Source organism: Aspergillus piperis (genome assembly GCF_003184755.1).
Source record: "Aspergillus piperis CBS 112811 unplaced genomic scaffold BO85scaffold_30, whole genome shotgun sequence".
In the NCBI taxonomy this organism is placed as follows: domain Eukaryota; kingdom Fungi; phylum Ascomycota; class Eurotiomycetes; order Eurotiales; family Aspergillaceae; genus Aspergillus; species Aspergillus piperis.
The window spans coordinates 247,277-262,829 of record NW_020291620.1 but is presented as its reverse complement, the minus strand read 5'-3'; the positions used below and the strand labels follow the sequence as shown (position 1 = coordinate 262,829).

The window sequence follows — 15,553 nt, the reverse complement described above, 5'->3', positions numbered from 1 at the left end:
TATTCCAACATCTTGACTGACTACTCCGTTACTTCCTTCATCTCCATCCAAATATATAAAAATACCATCTACCTATCTATCTATCAATCACCACCTTTGAAATATATATATATATCCATAATCCATACCCACAGCTTCCTCACTTTTCAAAGAGAAAAGTTAATATCAACAATGCCAGAATACACAACCACCCGCCCTACAAAATCTTCTCTCCTCATTCCTAAGAAACGTCCTCTCAAAAAACCTCCAACCACAAAATTATCCAAGAATTATTCTACGGAGAAATACATACCGAGTCTATATTTCATATCTTCATCTTCATCCGCAGAACAAGACTCTAATCCCAAAACCACGAATGAAGGGAAAAAAGCTGCTGCTACAACAACAGAGCTCAACTTCTCCCTCCCGCCGCAGCCGTTTCTTGACCCGGGGTGTTGGGAGAGGATTCGTTCAGTATCTTCTTCTTCTTCTTCTTCTTCTTCTTCGAGATTAGGTGGTGAGAGTGGAAGTGGAAGTAGGAGTGGGGGTGTCATGCAGTTAAATGAGAGGGAGAAAGAGGAAGAGAGAAGACGGAGGAGGGCGAGGGAGGCGGAGTATGGGGGGATGGCTGTTCGGGGAAGACTTAAATGATTCATATTTCTCTCTTTCACATTCTTCTTCTTATGTTTTCGTTGTGGATCGGTCTACTATTGTGTATGGAGTTGTCGGTACTTATCACTGTGGATATAGTTCTATGATATGTATGATATTTCTTATTGATTTAGGTAGGTAAGATTGGTGGCATCGTGTATGTAGTTGCATAATTCATCAGTAAGTAAGGTGTGGTATGGTATCTTCATCATCATGAATGGACTGGGACCATCCAGTTTTCAAATCAAGAGCAAAACAATCCAAAACATAACAATAACAGACAGTACAAAATGCATGACTAATTTCAAACATATGCAAAATTCATCATCATATCATCGTTGACGCCATCAATCATAGCATAGCATATAGCACATTCTAAATAACGATAAAGAGAGACATCACAGTCATTCAAAACTCTGCTGATAGATCACTCTGGTATTTTCAGCTGCGTGCTCGACTCCATCAAGACTGCCCCGCTGATACTCTGTTTGAGTTTCTCGCGTTTGGCTTCCCGACGGTGTTCGGCGTGTCGCTGCCATGTGCGTCGCACGCGTTTGCGGATGTTGCGGACCTTATTCGTTCGGAAGCGAAGCCGCCACCATGACAGGGATCGGAACCGCTGGTGGTGGAGCGATGTCTGTGAGCAGAACGCCTCGGGGCTGAAGACTTGGCTTCCTACGAGCGTGCTGCGGTTGGCGAGGTGTCGACTGGCTTGTTCGGGCCGCCGTCTGGCACCCGGGCTGCGAAGCGCAGGACCCTCAAACACAACGCGCTGCTGTGGCATGCCTAACGAGTTCTTGATCACTAGGTCCGACGCCTCGGGGTTTGCAACGGGCGAGTAAGGAGCCTCGCGAGGCGACTCCTCCTCTGGTTCCGAGTCTTCCCAGAACCGACGAGGCCGCCAGAAAGGCTGCTGTCGTCCATCAATGTCCTTGCCGGCCTTGCGGTTCTTCACCGACGTCAGTGACAATGAGCGGACGAATGAATTGAAAGAGTCAGACCGAGGACGTACCAGCCACGGACGGCGGCCCGGGCCAAACCGACGGCCCCGGAGCTTACTTGGCTCGTTGGTGTAACCTGCCCCGCCCGGCTGACGGTCGCCGTCTGGCACGGGCGTCGGGGGCACGACCTGGCAAATAGGCGGCTTCGGCGGCTGGCGGGGGTTTTTAAGAGGGGATGTCATCTCGTAGCGTTGAGTGGGGGATTCTTCCATTCGGTGTTGGTACAGTTCAGGGTAGTCGGGTTGCCCTCGTTGTGTAGTCTGAGCCTGCGGGTCGACCAGGAGCAGCGATTCATTGTTGTGCGGGAAGAAGACGACAGTCCTCGCCTCACTGACTTCGATCAGGCCGGGCGAAGATGAAGGGATCGAAATTTGTGTGTATGGCATTGATGGTGGGCGCAGATGCGACATATCCTCCACTCCGATAATGATGGACTGCGTCTTGGATGCTTCCACAGCATCATGTGTCTCGCGGGTTGCGGTCTCTGCTTTAGCTAGACGTGGCTGCTCAGCAACACGATCATGAGTTCCATGTTCTGTAGTCATTGCATGGTCCCGCAGGCTCTCCGATGTCAAAGATGTAGTCCGTGAGTTATTTCGACTGGTTGGTGCAGAGAGCGAGGAGCTGCGGGCCGGGATACTCGGTCGGCCAGAGTGGCGACCACGAGATTCCGCCCGCTTCGAGCTGCTTGCAGTCGTGTCGGACGTGCGCTTCTGACGAGGAGGCTCGCGAGAGCCAGGCCGGCTACCCGATGCGGACGGGCCTTGTCGACTGGAGTGGCGCGATCGGCTTTGCGAGGTATTTCTGCTGGTCGAAGTGGACGACTTGAGAGAGGAGGTTCGTTCCGGGATCACAACCACCGGCACCACATCCACGGTTTGCTGTTGGGTGTTCACGCTGGAGGCTCCAGAGAACGAGATTTCCGACGCGATGCTCTTGCGGTCGCTCTCGGTGATCCGACCAGCTTTGTGTACTAGGCGATGTTGCGAGTCCGCGCTGGAAGCGGTTGATGCATGTTCTGGGCTGGGGAAAGGGGAACTAGCCGAACGCAGCGAGTCTCTTTTATCGGTATGACGCAGGGATCTTCGAGTGGACCTTGGAGCGTCGATGATCATTACCTCGACAGTGGACGAAGACATGGACACGTCTGACAGCCGGCGAGCGTCGTCGTGCTCCGCAGAGTGAGGCTGGTCCTCCGCACGTGGCCAGCCAATCTCTTCGCGAAACTGTTCAATGGACAAGCCACCCACTGGTTCCTGCGCATCCCGGACAGACTCCCGTTGATTCGAGGGTGCTGGGGAAACTTTGTTCTGTGTCTCCCAACCATTCATATCGTAGCCATGTTCTGCGTCCGCAGTCCGGACCTTGGGAACCCCATTTCTCGTAGACTTCTTCCTGCGCGGCGGCGACACCTTCAATTCTGCATCATCATCCATCTTTCGTTGCGCATGGGTCTCCATCCTGGACGGTCGGAGGCGTTGAGTACGAGGATCAGGAACCGGTGTCGACTCTCCACTCCCTCGGTCATCATAGTCCGCCGGCTCGTCCCTCAACGACCTCTGTCTGGTAGGCAACAACGACTGCGTAGACTGACGAGGAGTTTCCGTCTCTGCGTCCGAGATCATTTCATAGGCTGTCCGAAACGACTCGGCGTGCGATGAGGAGGAAGAAGACAGTCCAAAGTGCGACAGTCCCGGACGCGGGGCGGAAGGAGCGACACGCGGGGGAGTAGTTTCAGGCGTGGGTGGATGGGACGGCTTGGAGGTCACCGCCCCGTTCACGGAGTAGGATGAAGTAGCTTTTGGCGTGCTTGTTCCGCTGCTCATGAGGTCTTCGCTCTGAGCAACTCCAGGCGGCGTTAAAGGACGGACGGGAGCGGCTGCCAACGGGGTGGCATTTGAAGGGCGGCCATGCTGAGGTTGAGGCGTTGCCTCGATGGCTGGAGGGCTCCAGAGGACATTTGGCCTTCGTCGTAGAGACTTGTGGGCCCTCAACTGGGGCGGGTCCAGGTGTCCTGGTGAGGCGAGAGACGTGTTCACGACTTCCAGGCCGGGCATGGTGAGATGGCCCAACTGTCTGGGATGCCCAATTGGCGGACCCGACGGTCGCGGCAATCCGGACTGATATTTGTCACAAGCGATCAAAGTGGGTGGGTGATTGGCAGGAGAATCATGACACTTGAGTTGTTTCAATGGAGATTGGTCCCAGCTAATAGCTGACGACGTCGCATCGCCTGCTCACCGCGGCAGTTCGGAGTGTGAGGTTGAGTTTCAAACAAGAAAGATAACGTTTACTACAATGGATAAGAAACCCCCGAAAGAGGTGACCGTTTTGGACAACGGCTACCTTGTACACATTCACTGGATCTTTATCTTTTCTTTTCTTTTTTCTTTCCTGCCAACCCTGGACAAAGTTTGTTGTAAAAGCGACTGAGCGGCGGCCAGCAAGGGAGGGAAGTGGATGGACAGCGCAAGGGGAGGAACACGGTAAACTAACGAATTAATGCCCACCCCAGCGCGTCTTACAAACCAGACCGATGCCAATTCTTCCGGTCAGCAGCGATTATGCTCCTCCAGGGGCATCGACGATTCCAAAAATAGAGAATATGGTTTAAGAATTGGGGCCAGGCAAGGCGTGACACGCAGGAGGAAACCCCGTTGGCACAGAAAAGGTCCGAGGAGCGCGACGACGAGGCAAGACAGATGAGTCGCAAAGACATTCCACGTTGCGGATCCAGCGCGCGGTGCACTCAGCGGACCGCCCCAGGTCAATCCGGGATAATGACCGCGATTAAAGTCGTGGGTCGGCTTGGCAAACTACATGGAGGAAAGCAGAGGGGGAAGGATGAGGCCCAAGTATGGCAGGGCTGGCTAATTGATGGTCTGGAGGAGCGCGACCGAATGGAAGTGGGAGAGATGATGAGGGGGAATGGATGGAGGGATTGATTTGTTCGGAGAATCGGCGACGATCCAGTGACTCGCCCTGCAGTTGTCACGGGATGCTCCGAAATGCTATAGGCTCACACTACTATAAGACGGGGTTACTACAATTGCCATATAGGACCGGAAAGTACCCGAGGCATCAAGGTTATTGCTACACAGTACACCAGAAGATGCGGTGTCGACACGGTTAAGTAACTTCTCCCAAGTATATATCGACACCGCCGGTTACTGTAGGTTCCTGGTCGAGTTGAACAAGGAATTGCATCATCGATGACATGAGTCCCCCTGCAACGTTGGCAGAAATCTCGGGAGTGGCGTGTGTAATCCATGGACGACCACAGCTGAACCATCCCCAGACCGGGAACACAGTAGCCAAAGGACCCGCGATTGTTGTTTGCCGGCGCTGGATCGGATCCGACTTTTGCTGAGAAGCGGAATGGGTAGGCGAGCAGAGCAGCCACTTAAGTAGGGACGGGATGGCCCCCGAAACGAGGGATTAAACTGCGCATATGATGACATGACGACCAGTGTGAGAAGAGTCTGACGATAACTCGAACCGGGATAAAGGGCTAGACCCAGATCTTTGTTGAATAATCAGGACAGAGCTTGTATCTCGCGTTAATCTAATCTACTACGTACTAATGTCATTTCCGATTTGAAATCAGTCATGGGGACGGGTTGAAGAAGCCATGACGGGATATGACGCAGTGTGAGATGGTCAGTGAGCAGCCACCAAATGGAAAAGATATTCGGGAGTATTGAAGCGAGATGAGGGAGAGATTAAGTATGGGGTTAGGTAGTGACAGCAATGATAGATGATGATGATGAAGGCGAACTGACAGAGAGTAGAGAAAGAGAGACAATCGGCACGCGAGACTGGCTGAGTCATCACCCACGAAAGGAACCAGACTAACCGGAACCGGCAAGTCAGCCTAGGCGAAGATCCCCTTCGACGTCATGGCTGCTTGCAATTCCACCTCCGCTGGCCGATGACGCTCCATGCCGTTCATTCGATTTCCCTCTTTTCTTTTTTTTGATTGAGAATTATTTTATTTTATTTGATCTTACGCTTCCTCATGCATCGGCATGTGTTCTTGAAATTATAATCTTCATAGCCTCTCATCCGTCTTCGTCCGCCATAATTTTTTTCTGATTCCTGCCACGGTGCTCCCTCACGTTGTGCTGCCTGCAGTCTGTCCAGCTGCCCTCATCCATCCATCCTCCATCCTCCATCGATCTGCCCATCGGCCAGCATTTCCCCACCATCCCGTCCTTTCGCTTTCTCTCCGTCTCCATTTCAGCTGAAAGAGAAAGGGAAAGAAGATTGAATTTAAATTAATTTCCTCTACGACGATTATTTTGTGACTGGTGTCCCGTCCATTCTCCAATCCTTCTCATCCACAATTTCGACTGTGGTTCTTCACTGGGGTGTGTCTTTTTTGACTGTGCAGCAAGCAGCAGTGATCTCACTCACAGGTAATAAAATACTCATCCCAAAAATACCCTCCCCTCTCCTCTTTGCTCCTCCCACCCATTCTTTTGTGTGTGTGTGTCCATTTTCTTTGTTCGGTCCTGCCACCTTGTAACTTAATTTGACAAATCCCGATCGATCATCTTCCCGAAACGTCATCGTCTTGTCTTTTTGAAGTTATTCTGGCATTACTCACGCACATCTTTCCTTAAGTGACTGTATTTCCCAACTGACACTAACGGACAATTACAGTTTAGGCCTTGGCGGGGTAAAAAAGCACCAGCAGCTAAATTAGACACAGTTTAACCCAAAAAAGGACAAAAACGAAAAAAACAGAGACACAGAGAATCTTGGTTCCTTCCCAATCACATTTCATCATCTGGCTTTCATTTCTTCTTCCTCGTCCTACTGACCTTGCCTGACTCCTACTATTTCCTACTACTACTTACTGTCTGGCCTCTTTCTTCCCTCCCTTTTTCCTCCCCCCCCTACTACTTACTTCTCTTCACTTTCCTTTTTCCTCATTCCCTGTCCCTTTCTTTCCCTTTTCTTCCATTGTAATCCCCCACTTCCCCTTCCCTCCCTCCCTCCCCTCCCCCCCTTACTCAGCACACACACTATGAGTACCATACAAAGTCTCAAGAATTTCATACGTCATGGCAAACAAGCCCGCCTGGTGACGCCGCATGCCGAACCCACCACCAATGTCTCTCCCATTCATGCCGAACAACAACGTCAACCCCAGGGCTCCTACCCTCCCGCTGCTGGTAACCTGGATGCCATTGACAGCAGAATGGGCAACGGCCAGGCTCAGCCGTCCCAGAAGAATTCCGACCAGACCCGCCGCGCGCGCGAGGCCGAACTCGAGCAGATTATCGCAGAGGAAAAGAGCAGTCGCAACAAGATGCCTCGATACCCCGGCCTCGAACGTTATACCCTCGTCGAGAAGATGGGCGATGGCGCTTTCAGTAACGTCTATCGCGCCAGGGATAGCACCGGCGAATACGGCGACGTGGCCATCAAAGTCGTTCGGAAGTTTGAAATGAATAGTAATCAGGTAGGAACTGCAACCACACACTCGTTTCCCTTGGTTGTGTCATGGTTTATATGCGCATTCTGGTTATTCTTCTTTATGCTGCTCTCTGTGTTTTCTGATTTGCTGGTTTGCCTTGTTTCCTCTTTACATCTCTCTTTCTCTCTTTCTGAGTCATTTCGCCAATCTCTTGTCAATAGTCATCCGCCCATCTACATCCCGGGTTGAAGAAGAAACCCAAAGCTACAGAGGTGCGCAATCCCTCTGGGATGATCTATCATGAGTCACCCATCCAAGTCGCATGGGTCGCCTGATACCCTGCCCTTGCAATGTCTTCTTTTCGCCTCCCCTTGCTACCAATGACTCCAAAAGTGTTTGCTCGAGCTAATGACTCATTTGTTTCTTAGCGCGCCAATATCCTGAAAGAAGTCCAGATTATGCGCCAGCTAGATCATCCGAATATCGTCAAACTGGTCCAGTTTTCCGAGTCGCGCCAATATTACTACATCGTGCTGGAACTCTGCCCTGGTGGCGAGTTGTTCCATCAAATCGTGCGATTGACCTACTTCAGCGAAGACCTTAGTCGTCACGTCATTCTTCAAGTTGCCAAGGCCATTGAGTATCTTCATGAGACATCCGGTGTCGTGCATCGGTAAGGCCTGACCTCCTACGTGCTCTTGACCGCCCCCTAACTTTGCTGACCTTTGCGACAGTGACATCAAACCCGAAAACCTTCTCTTCTACCCCATCGACTTCATCCCGAGCAAAAACCCCAAACCTCGTCAACCTGGGGACGAGGACAAGGTCGATGAAGGCGAATTTATTCCCGGAAAAGGCGCCGGCGGCATTGGTGTGATTAAGATCGCCGATTTTGGTCTGTCCAAGGTCATCTGGGATAGCCAAACTATGACGCCCTGTGGAACTGTCGGCTACACCGCGCCCGAGATTGTCAAGGATGAGAGATACTCGAAGAGTGTTGATATGTGGGCCCTGGGCTGCGTTCTCTACACTCTCCTCTGTGGCTTCCCGCCTTTCTATGACGAGAGCATCCAAGTTCTCACCGAGAAGGTCGCGCGTGGCCAATATACTTTCCTGTCGCCGTGGTGGGACGATATCTCCAAGTCAGCGCAGGATTTGATCTCCCATCTGTTGACGGTTGATCCGGAGAAGCGGTACACGATCAAGCAATTTTTGGAGCACCCGTGGATTCGTCAGACCGACGAAGCAACCGAAGCAGCTGCAGATGCTCCGCCTCTGGCAACCCCGCTAACCACCCGCAAAACACAACAATTGGACGCCTTCGCGGCCGATCAAGCGCCCTACGCCCCGGCCAGCGCCCGTCTCATGGATCCAGCTTCTGCCGGTCTCGAGCGCCCCATGGACTTCCGCTCTCCTGGAGCGATCAATCTGCGCGAGGTCTTCGACGTGGGTTATGCCGTTCACCGACAGGAAGAGGAAGGCAAGCGGCGCAAGAACTTCCGCCAAGGGTATCGTGGTGCGAACCCGTCTACAGCATTCCAGTCAGCGCTTAATCCGTTGAACGAAGACTACGACGAGGCTGAAGAGATTACCTACCAACCTCTTCCTCGGGAGGACTTCCCTCCGGCTAAGATTCCCAAAGCCTCCCAGCAAGCCAGTGATGTAGCGGCTATGGAAGCAAAACTCCGATCGACGAACCTGGGAGCGCCCAGCCACGCCGCGCAAGCGCGCCAAGCGCACCAGCCTCGACAGCAGCAAGGATACGGCCAGCACAGCGCCAAGGTGGCAGCCGCTGCGAAGCAGAGCATTGCGCGGGGTGCGCGGGAGCCCTTCGAGCTGAGTCTCGACAACGCCACATTATTAGAAAAGAGAGGTCGACGACAACAGGGCCAGGTTGCTTAAGCCTCTCCCTTTCCCAAACCATCTCTCTCCATCTCCCAAGATCCACAACACTTCCTGACGACTCGAGAGCCACAGGCTACGAACTCCCCTTGCTTATGAGTTTCTTGATCTGATGACCTAACCCTTATTCCCCCTTCCCCTTATTCGAACGTTGGACAGGATCCCGGGTGGCTACACACGAACTCGATCGGTCGCATTTATTCTGGGTGTTTCTTTTTATCGTTGCTATTTTCTTCTTCTTTTACCTCTTCCTTTCATGGCTGGTAATTTTTTTTCTACTCATGTTTTAGCTGTATTCGGGTTCTGGGCACAGCATATGGTATGGTCCCTTTTCTTCACATATGTACTGATTGTTGCTGGGCTGTTTTGTTCGATGAATGTCATTACGCGCGTGCCATTTTCCTCCGGGGCTATACATTTACATGCTTTGATGCTTCAGATGCACATACATACATATTTGCGAAAGGAGCACATTCGTGGCATGGATTTTTCACGATGCGTGGTGGGCTATATCTATGGATATCACTGCAACTGCTTCCTTTTTCTTCTCGGAGTAGTCCGGCGTATGTACGTTTTGCTCTCTTTCTTTCGTAACTAAAAGCGAATCCTGGTCGATCTATGTTAGTATCTCTAGATGACCGAAACGGATGAACATGATCATAGTTCATGTCTGTAGAATTATGCCTGGAGCTTAATTAGTGCATTCCGCGTAGCTCTTTTACACAAGTATAATAGTGCATACTGCCTTGGAAGACCCCGAAGAACCAAGGTGTCTGCATGTATATTCATATAGACTTGACTCCTTATGCCCTAAATTATACAACTTGTTTCATACCGCATGCAGTATCACCATTTTGTCGAAACAGAAAAGAAAAAAAATAAATTACTAGTAGCAACACATCTGAATCTAATATCACCACCACTCTTGTAACCCACCCACTTATCGGGTATATATCCCCCATCCGTAATAACCATCTATCTAATAAAGACTTTTATCTATGTAGTATTGGAACTTCTTACCTCGGTTCTGAACTAACTAGCAAGTATCTGTCTTTCTATGTATGTATGTAGTCCCTTACCCAGGACTTGTATCACCGATTGAGGAGAGGAAAATGGCATTAGTTTATCTAGTGGATATGTTGTCTATGGATGTAGTATATAGTATATAGTATGTATGAGGGATGAGTGTGATGATGAGAGTGAGTGGAGAGGAGTGGTCAGGGACGAAGATCAGTAGTATAGTACTATTGATCACTGCTTGAAGTGTGTGCTACGCTGAATGAGGATGGCTATACTGTGTAGGAGTGTTCCTTATGGTTGATTAAGGAATTTGAAGGAATACAAGATCACTATAAACATGTGATTAATAATGAAATTCATGTGCATTTTCATTTCACTTCCTATTCTATCATGCTCCTTTTTTTGTTTCTTTTGATCCTATATACGGCTAACCAAAAGAAAAACGTCATGCATCCACGTCATACAACATAAGTATATCAACACACGAAGAGTAGTACAACCGAACAAGTCAGTAGACGGAACTAATCAATCAAGCGGGCATGTATACATATATCCACCAGGCACTATGTGCAATCCCGTCGTTCATGCAAGCCATTCAATACATGGGTATCATGCATCATTCCAATATGCTCGCTTACCCAAGAAGTTAAGACATGAGCGTATAAACATAACCAGCCGTAATGGTGAAGATAATAAAGAAAAGAATATATAAATACTTGCCTCCCTTTTTCCTCTTTTGTTCTGTTATCATTTACAGCGTCTGCTTTCCCCGGGTTTCAATAGGGAGAAGACACATGGCCACGAATGCGGCCAGGATAAGTCCACCAGATGCGTAGATAGGAGCATCTGGGTTGGAACTTGCGCCGTAGATGGCCACGAGAGGCGCGCACAGTCCCGCAATGCGGTTTAGGCAGCTGGAAATGCCAGTGGCCGTGCCACGGTTCGGAGCCGGGAAGACCTCGGGAGTGTAGGCGTACAAGACGCCGTACATGATGTTCTGGAAGAAAGCCTCGAGGCAGGAGCAAAGCAGTTGGATGTTGGAGTCGGTCGAGGCCGTGAAGCAGAAGAGCAGCACTCCGGTAATCAAGGTGGAGATAACCATCGTACCCTTACGGCCAACATACTTGATCTCAACAGTGTAGCAGGCCAGGATCGACCCAGGGACACCGACAATCGAAGTGATGGCATAGTTTCGGTAGGCAATGTAAGTAGAGCTGGAGCTAGAGCCACCTGCACGCTCGAGGTACTGGGGGAGGAAGGCATTGAACAAGGGATATCCCATTCCAATCGTGGCCCAGCAGAACCAGAGGAGAACGGCTAAAAGTTGACTAGTTAGCCTAGGTTAAGGAAAATGGAGTGTTGTGTTGAACACATACTGGAGAAACCAAGCTTTTTGGAGGAAAAGAGGGGTCCAATGCGCTCCAAGGAAAACTTGGACAGATTCCTCCGCACAATTTCAGCAAAGCTGAGCTTTTCCTCTGCCACCTCCTCAGGATAACCACCAATTTCGTTGAGGATTTCCTCAGTCAGCCACGTCTTGGTTCGGTTCTTGTGGGCAATGCCGTGAACGGAAGCAACAGCATCGCTCTGACGGCCACGTGCAAGCAAATACTTGGGCGACTCGTATAGATGGAAGAGGAAGAAGCGGCAAATGAACATGACAAAAGTAAGGGCACCCAGCGTGAAGCACAAGTAGCGCCACCCCATGTTGCTTTGCTTAGTGCAGCACGCCTCTCCGCTAGCAACGTTACCACAAGCAGGCAGATCGCTGCTGCAGCTGTAGTTCGGAATGAACGCCCATGCGAGTAGACTAATTGATTACTTGTTAGCAACAGACTCAAGACGCTAGATGAGGATGACATACCTGGAGACTAATTGGCCGAGAGGCCACCAGACACTCAGCATTGTCAGAAGGTTTCCCGAGGCAAAAGGGAGGAATTCCAAAAACAGAGCCCCATCGACAGGCAGGTTACCGCCTACACCAAGACCCAAGCAAGCATACAGGGCACAGGCTCTAGCATCTGACATTAGCAAGCGTCGACTTCGCAAACTACCAAGGGTACGCACCCGATCCAAGTTGGGGCACCACCGGCGGCAATGCCAAAAACACCGCAAATGAATAGCGTCATGTTAAAAGCCGGGCGACGGCCGATGATATCGGACGCGATACCCCAGAACGATGCACCAATGCAAAGACCCAAGAACAAGGAGCATGTTGTGAATCGGACCCATGTAGTAGAAACCCCAAACTCCGAGGCAATCGGGGTTAGTGTCAATGCAACACCCTTTTAGCGGTTAGTAAAACAGCCATCAAAGACATTATCTTCGCCGAAATCAGATGTATCTATCTCACCTGCAACCAGAGACTGGAGTAGACCAACGTTAGCTGATATACAAGTAATGCGCACGAGGGAACCACTTACTTGTCTGCTAGCCAACCAAAACCACAGAGCGCAAAAAGTTGCCACTGATAACGGCCCATGCCAATATCCTGGATGGCTCTATTGATGAGTTTTGCCTTGCCTATACAGATAATCACAATCAGATCTCAGACTTTCGAAGGTGCCCAGGCACGAGGCTAATCTTTCTTTGGGAGTCTCAAGAAAGCAAGGAAGCAGAGCAGGGGAAATGGACAGTAGCCGCCCCATGGGGCAACATCAGAACATACGGTCATACGCAGTGTCTTTGCCTGATGTCGCGATATCCGCCTCAACTTCAGCGCGAAGGGCCTCGATGGTCAGGGTGTTGTAATTGTGGACAGACCCTACGCCGGCTTCCGAGGAGGGAGCCCTATCCAAGCTCCTATTGTCAGTCTTCTCATCAGGGCGGTCGGTTTTTTCTAGTTCAGGGTTCGGCTTGTGATGCGGAGGGGCTTCGGACAGGGGGACCACGACTCCAGGGAAGTCGTGGTCATTTTTCCGGAAAGGGTTGACTCCGAAAGGCATGGTTGTTGGGCTTTAGTGACGATGTCGCATGCGAGGGCAACTTTCGATATGGGCTGTGGCACCGGGGGCAAATTGGGGGAACAGGATCGATGGTCTGCTTTGGCGGGCTTCAGCGTGAGTCGAACTACTTGTCGCTATGGTCTGCAAGGGTATTTCTCTATCGATATCCGGGATGCTCAGAAAGCTAGGGGCCACCGATGGCTTCGCAGTTGTCGCTAGGGTCAGATACAGTAGGCGCAATGGCTGTATAACCGTAACAGGTTGGTGCTAGGGACAGGCTGAACAGGAACCGATACTCAGGGGCCGAATAAAAGGTGCTCGGGGATTTCAAAGGCCGGATATTCGTGGGTCTTATGTCGAGGCTATTGAGCGCACGTCGTACAGCTGAAATCGAGCAGACGGTTTTCGCCTTTGCTGGAGCAGGTTTGAAATATATCCAAAAGGAGTCAATGGTATATAAAGTAATGCAGGGGTAAAAAAGCTAGGGACGCTGAGAACTGCAGCTCAGTCGACCTATAGACGACAGGGACGGAGTATGAAGAGGTATAAGAGGGCAAGGAACAGTGATGGTTCCGACTGACAGGTCGAATGGATCGAACCTTCTTCCCAGAGCGATGAGATGGCGCACGGAGTAGAGGATCAATCGACTGCACTCGCTGTCGTCTTCAAGCCGACTCTTTTAAGAAATGCAACGGTAGAGGGGGAAAAGAGATGCGGGGAGGGGGTGGGTAGTATATGAGGTGGTAGAGAAGAGTGAGGGTAAGCACAGGAAAGAACCAAGGTTTGAGGGATGAGGAGAGGGAAGCTGAGGTCTATATACGCATCCAGCTTTGGACTGAAAGCTAACATGAAAAAGGAAAAAAAGACTGCATCGCAGAAATTCCCATCGCAAATCACTGTTTCTTCCCTCTTTCCTATTTTTCTTTTTTACTTTTTCTGTCTGCTGCTACGATACATGGGGTGGTATGGGTCCGTCCCTGTAAATTAAATTAGTGCTTTTTGCAAACGCCGAGAAGTGGCAAGTGCCCACGACTTAGTCTCCCAGAAGAGATGTAATGCAACTGGTCGGCAAAACTTCGTTCAATACCTTGGCAGCTGTAAAATTAATGCATATTTTCTCCTCACCCCTCTTCCGAGTCTATCGAAACGCTGGCACAAAATTTATCTTCGGAGGGGCGTAGATAGGCTTTCGCATGACTCTCAATATGCAAATACCGTGATACGCGTACTGATCCTGTACGGCCCCCCATACTTTGGCCGGAGTCAGGCTAGCGCGGGGCGATGGAACCACACCGGCCGAAACCGAAGTCCAATCTCAACAATGCTGATTGGACCGTCTATACCTTGGTAGGGCGTCTTGGCATTGACGGCGGACGCCATGGCCCTTGGCAGATGCAGACTGCAGCGATACCCCTGCGACAATCGACTTGACGATTGGAGCAACGTCTTACCAAAAGAGATAATATGATAGGGAATATGTAGGGCTTATCTTTCGAAGAACTCATAGAGATAGGAGTACTCGGTTGCCACAAAGAAAAGCGGGAAAAAGGATGTTTTGAAGCGCCAAACCCATAGCTCTGACTCCTCGGTATGCAATAAATGCTGCACAGCACATTTTTTCTCTTCACTACCGGGAAAGGGTGCACTAGGAAAGCCACTTTTACCTTAACCCACTTCTCGGTGGTTGCCAGCAACGTTGACTGGATGCTAGAATCGAGGATTCTTCGGGAGGTGCCAGATCTTCCAAGCAATAAGACAGCTCGGCTGGCATTCATCTCCGCAGCGTGCGTTGGTTCATCCCAACGCAAGGGAGGCTCTCCATGGTGCCGGCCGAGGCGCATGGTCAGAATTTGGGGTAATGATGCCATCCGAAGAAGCTTAACTCGGCGTCATCAGTAAACATGTCCTTCGAACGGCTCAGGACTGTGTGTGTACACAATAGAACAAGTCTTTCCGGCACTAGAATATCCTCACATGAGCACAAACGACTCGGTCCACGTGCTAGATTTGCCCGATATTCTTCTACGTCATCGCCATACTTCTATGTGACGCTAATCCCAACTGGGACTAGTCAAAGTTACCTGACAACATCGGTACCGGGCAGAGAGATCTTACAATTTAGGATGCCATGGCCACTAACCTGAAGGCACTCCGTTGGCGCAGTTGAAACCTGATTTGGTATGTGAGAATCCGCCTTCTCTGTCTCCCATAATTCGAAACTACTAGGACTGGTGGACTTCGTCGTACCATAAGGATAGAGGTCTGAAGTTCATGTTCAACAGACACGAGTATCTTACATCCGATCTGCACTCTGAAGATGGTAACCGTAAGCCACGAGCGCAGCCGCACCTGAAAACTTACCCGTCCAGCATGCATGTAGGAACGTACTAGGAGTCGCCGACACGAGACACCATGATGAAGTAGGTTTAGGGTCCCAAGACGACCGGCCTTTCCCAGACGGGAATGGCACGGCAGAGGCCTGAGCCTGAGGTCGCCAGTCCAATCCCAGCAGGGATCACCGTTACACTGGTCCGTCACCACTTCCGCAACCGTTTCTCAGATGTACCCGTTTCCCTGGTCGTCCAATCATCACCCAGCAAGCAAGTCCTAATTTCCTACAGACGGGCATC

At 50.7% G+C, this 15,553-nt stretch overlaps 6 protein-coding genes across 6 annotated transcripts; 4 read left to right on the top strand and 2 right to left on the bottom strand.

The window, feature by feature from the left end:
- The first annotated feature begins 45 nt into the window (after window positions 1-45).
- On the top strand, window positions 46-844 carry BO85DRAFT_199791 (uncharacterized protein). Its single transcript, XM_025654517.1, has one exon. The coding sequence runs from the start codon at window positions 172-174 to the stop codon at window positions 628-630; it is 459 nt and encodes a 152-aa protein (XP_025510532.1). The 5' UTR covers window positions 46-171; the 3' UTR covers window positions 631-844.
- On the bottom strand, window positions 565-4,011 carry BO85DRAFT_199830 (uncharacterized protein). The gene has a single exon (XM_025654520.1). It carries the CDS (start codon window positions 3,686-3,688, stop codon window positions 1,058-1,060), a length of 2,631 nt encoding a protein of 876 aa, XP_025510531.1. The 5' UTR covers window positions 3,689-4,011; the 3' UTR covers window positions 565-1,057.
- On the top strand, window positions 3,695-4,576 carry BO85DRAFT_472600 (uncharacterized protein; the record flags this gene model as incomplete). Its single annotated transcript, XM_025662568.1, has 4 exons — window positions 3,695-3,784; window positions 3,939-3,980; window positions 4,058-4,117; window positions 4,259-4,576. The coding sequence occupies 4 exons, from the start codon at window positions 3,695-3,697 to the stop codon at window positions 4,574-4,576; spliced, it is 510 nt and encodes a 169-aa protein (XP_025510530.1).
- Window positions 4,577-6,433: 1,857 nt separating this feature from the next.
- Window positions 6,434-9,086, top strand: BO85DRAFT_199815 (serine/threonine-protein kinase). The gene is made up of 4 exons (XM_025654519.1): window positions 6,434-7,101; window positions 7,278-7,328; window positions 7,485-7,729; window positions 7,791-9,086. The coding sequence occupies exons 1-4, from the start codon at window positions 6,664-6,666 to the stop codon at window positions 8,956-8,958; spliced, it is 1,902 nt and encodes a 633-aa protein (XP_025510529.1). The 5' UTR covers window positions 6,434-6,663; the 3' UTR covers window positions 8,959-9,086.
- Window positions 9,087-9,715, top strand: BO85DRAFT_199807 (uncharacterized protein). The gene has a single exon (XM_025654518.1). It carries the CDS (start codon window positions 9,215-9,217, stop codon window positions 9,554-9,556), a length of 342 nt encoding a protein of 113 aa, XP_025510528.1. The 5' UTR covers window positions 9,087-9,214; the 3' UTR covers window positions 9,557-9,715.
- Window positions 9,716-10,589: 874 nt separating this feature from the next.
- Window positions 10,590-13,262, bottom strand: BO85DRAFT_199765 (putative sugar transporter). Its single transcript, XM_025654516.1, has 7 exons — window positions 12,647-13,262; window positions 12,402-12,501; window positions 12,332-12,344; window positions 12,046-12,263; window positions 11,843-11,992; window positions 11,355-11,788; window positions 10,590-11,295 (listed from the first exon to the last, which is right to left on the bottom strand). Exons 1-7 carry the CDS (start codon window positions 12,921-12,923, stop codon window positions 10,730-10,732), a joined length of 1,758 nt encoding a protein of 585 aa, XP_025510527.1. The 5' UTR covers window positions 12,924-13,262; the 3' UTR covers window positions 10,590-10,729.
- Between the last annotated feature and the right edge of the window lie 2,291 nt (window positions 13,263-15,553).

Excerpts from the sequence above, each read along its gene's own strand:
- BO85DRAFT_199791 (XM_025654517.1), top strand. The coding sequence starts at position 172 with ATGCCAGAATACACAACCACCCGCCCTACAAAATCTTCTCTCCTCATT.
- BO85DRAFT_199830 (XM_025654520.1), bottom strand. The coding sequence starts at position 3,688 with ATGCCCGGCCTGGAAGTCGTGAACACGTCTCTCGCCTCACCAGGACAC.
- BO85DRAFT_199815 (XM_025654519.1), top strand. The coding sequence starts at position 6,664 with ATGAGTACCATACAAAGTCTCAAGAATTTCATACGTCATGGCAAACAA. Across the intron at positions 7,102-7,277 it reads TTGAAATGAATAGTAATCAG|TCATCCGCCCATCTACATCC; the intron begins GTAGGAACTGCA and ends TCTTGTCAATAG. Across the intron at positions 7,730-7,790 it reads ACATCCGGTGTCGTGCATCG|TGACATCAAACCCGAAAACC; the intron begins GTAAGGCCTGAC and ends CCTTTGCGACAG.
- BO85DRAFT_199765 (XM_025654516.1), bottom strand. The coding sequence starts at position 12,923 with ATGCCTTTCGGAGTCAACCCTTTCCGGAAAAATGACCACGACTTCCCT. Across the intron at positions 11,993-12,045 it reads GGTGCCCCAACTTGGATCGG|AGCCTGTGCCCTGTATGCTT; the intron begins GTGCGTACCCTT and ends GTCAGATGCTAG. Across the intron at positions 11,296-11,354 it reads CAAAAAGCTTGGTTTCTCCA|CCGTTCTCCTCTGGTTCTGC; the intron begins GTATGTGTTCAA and ends GTCAACTTTTAG.
- BO85DRAFT_199807 (XM_025654518.1), top strand. The coding sequence starts at position 9,215 with ATGGCTGGTAATTTTTTTTCTACTCATGTTTTAGCTGTATTCGGGTTC.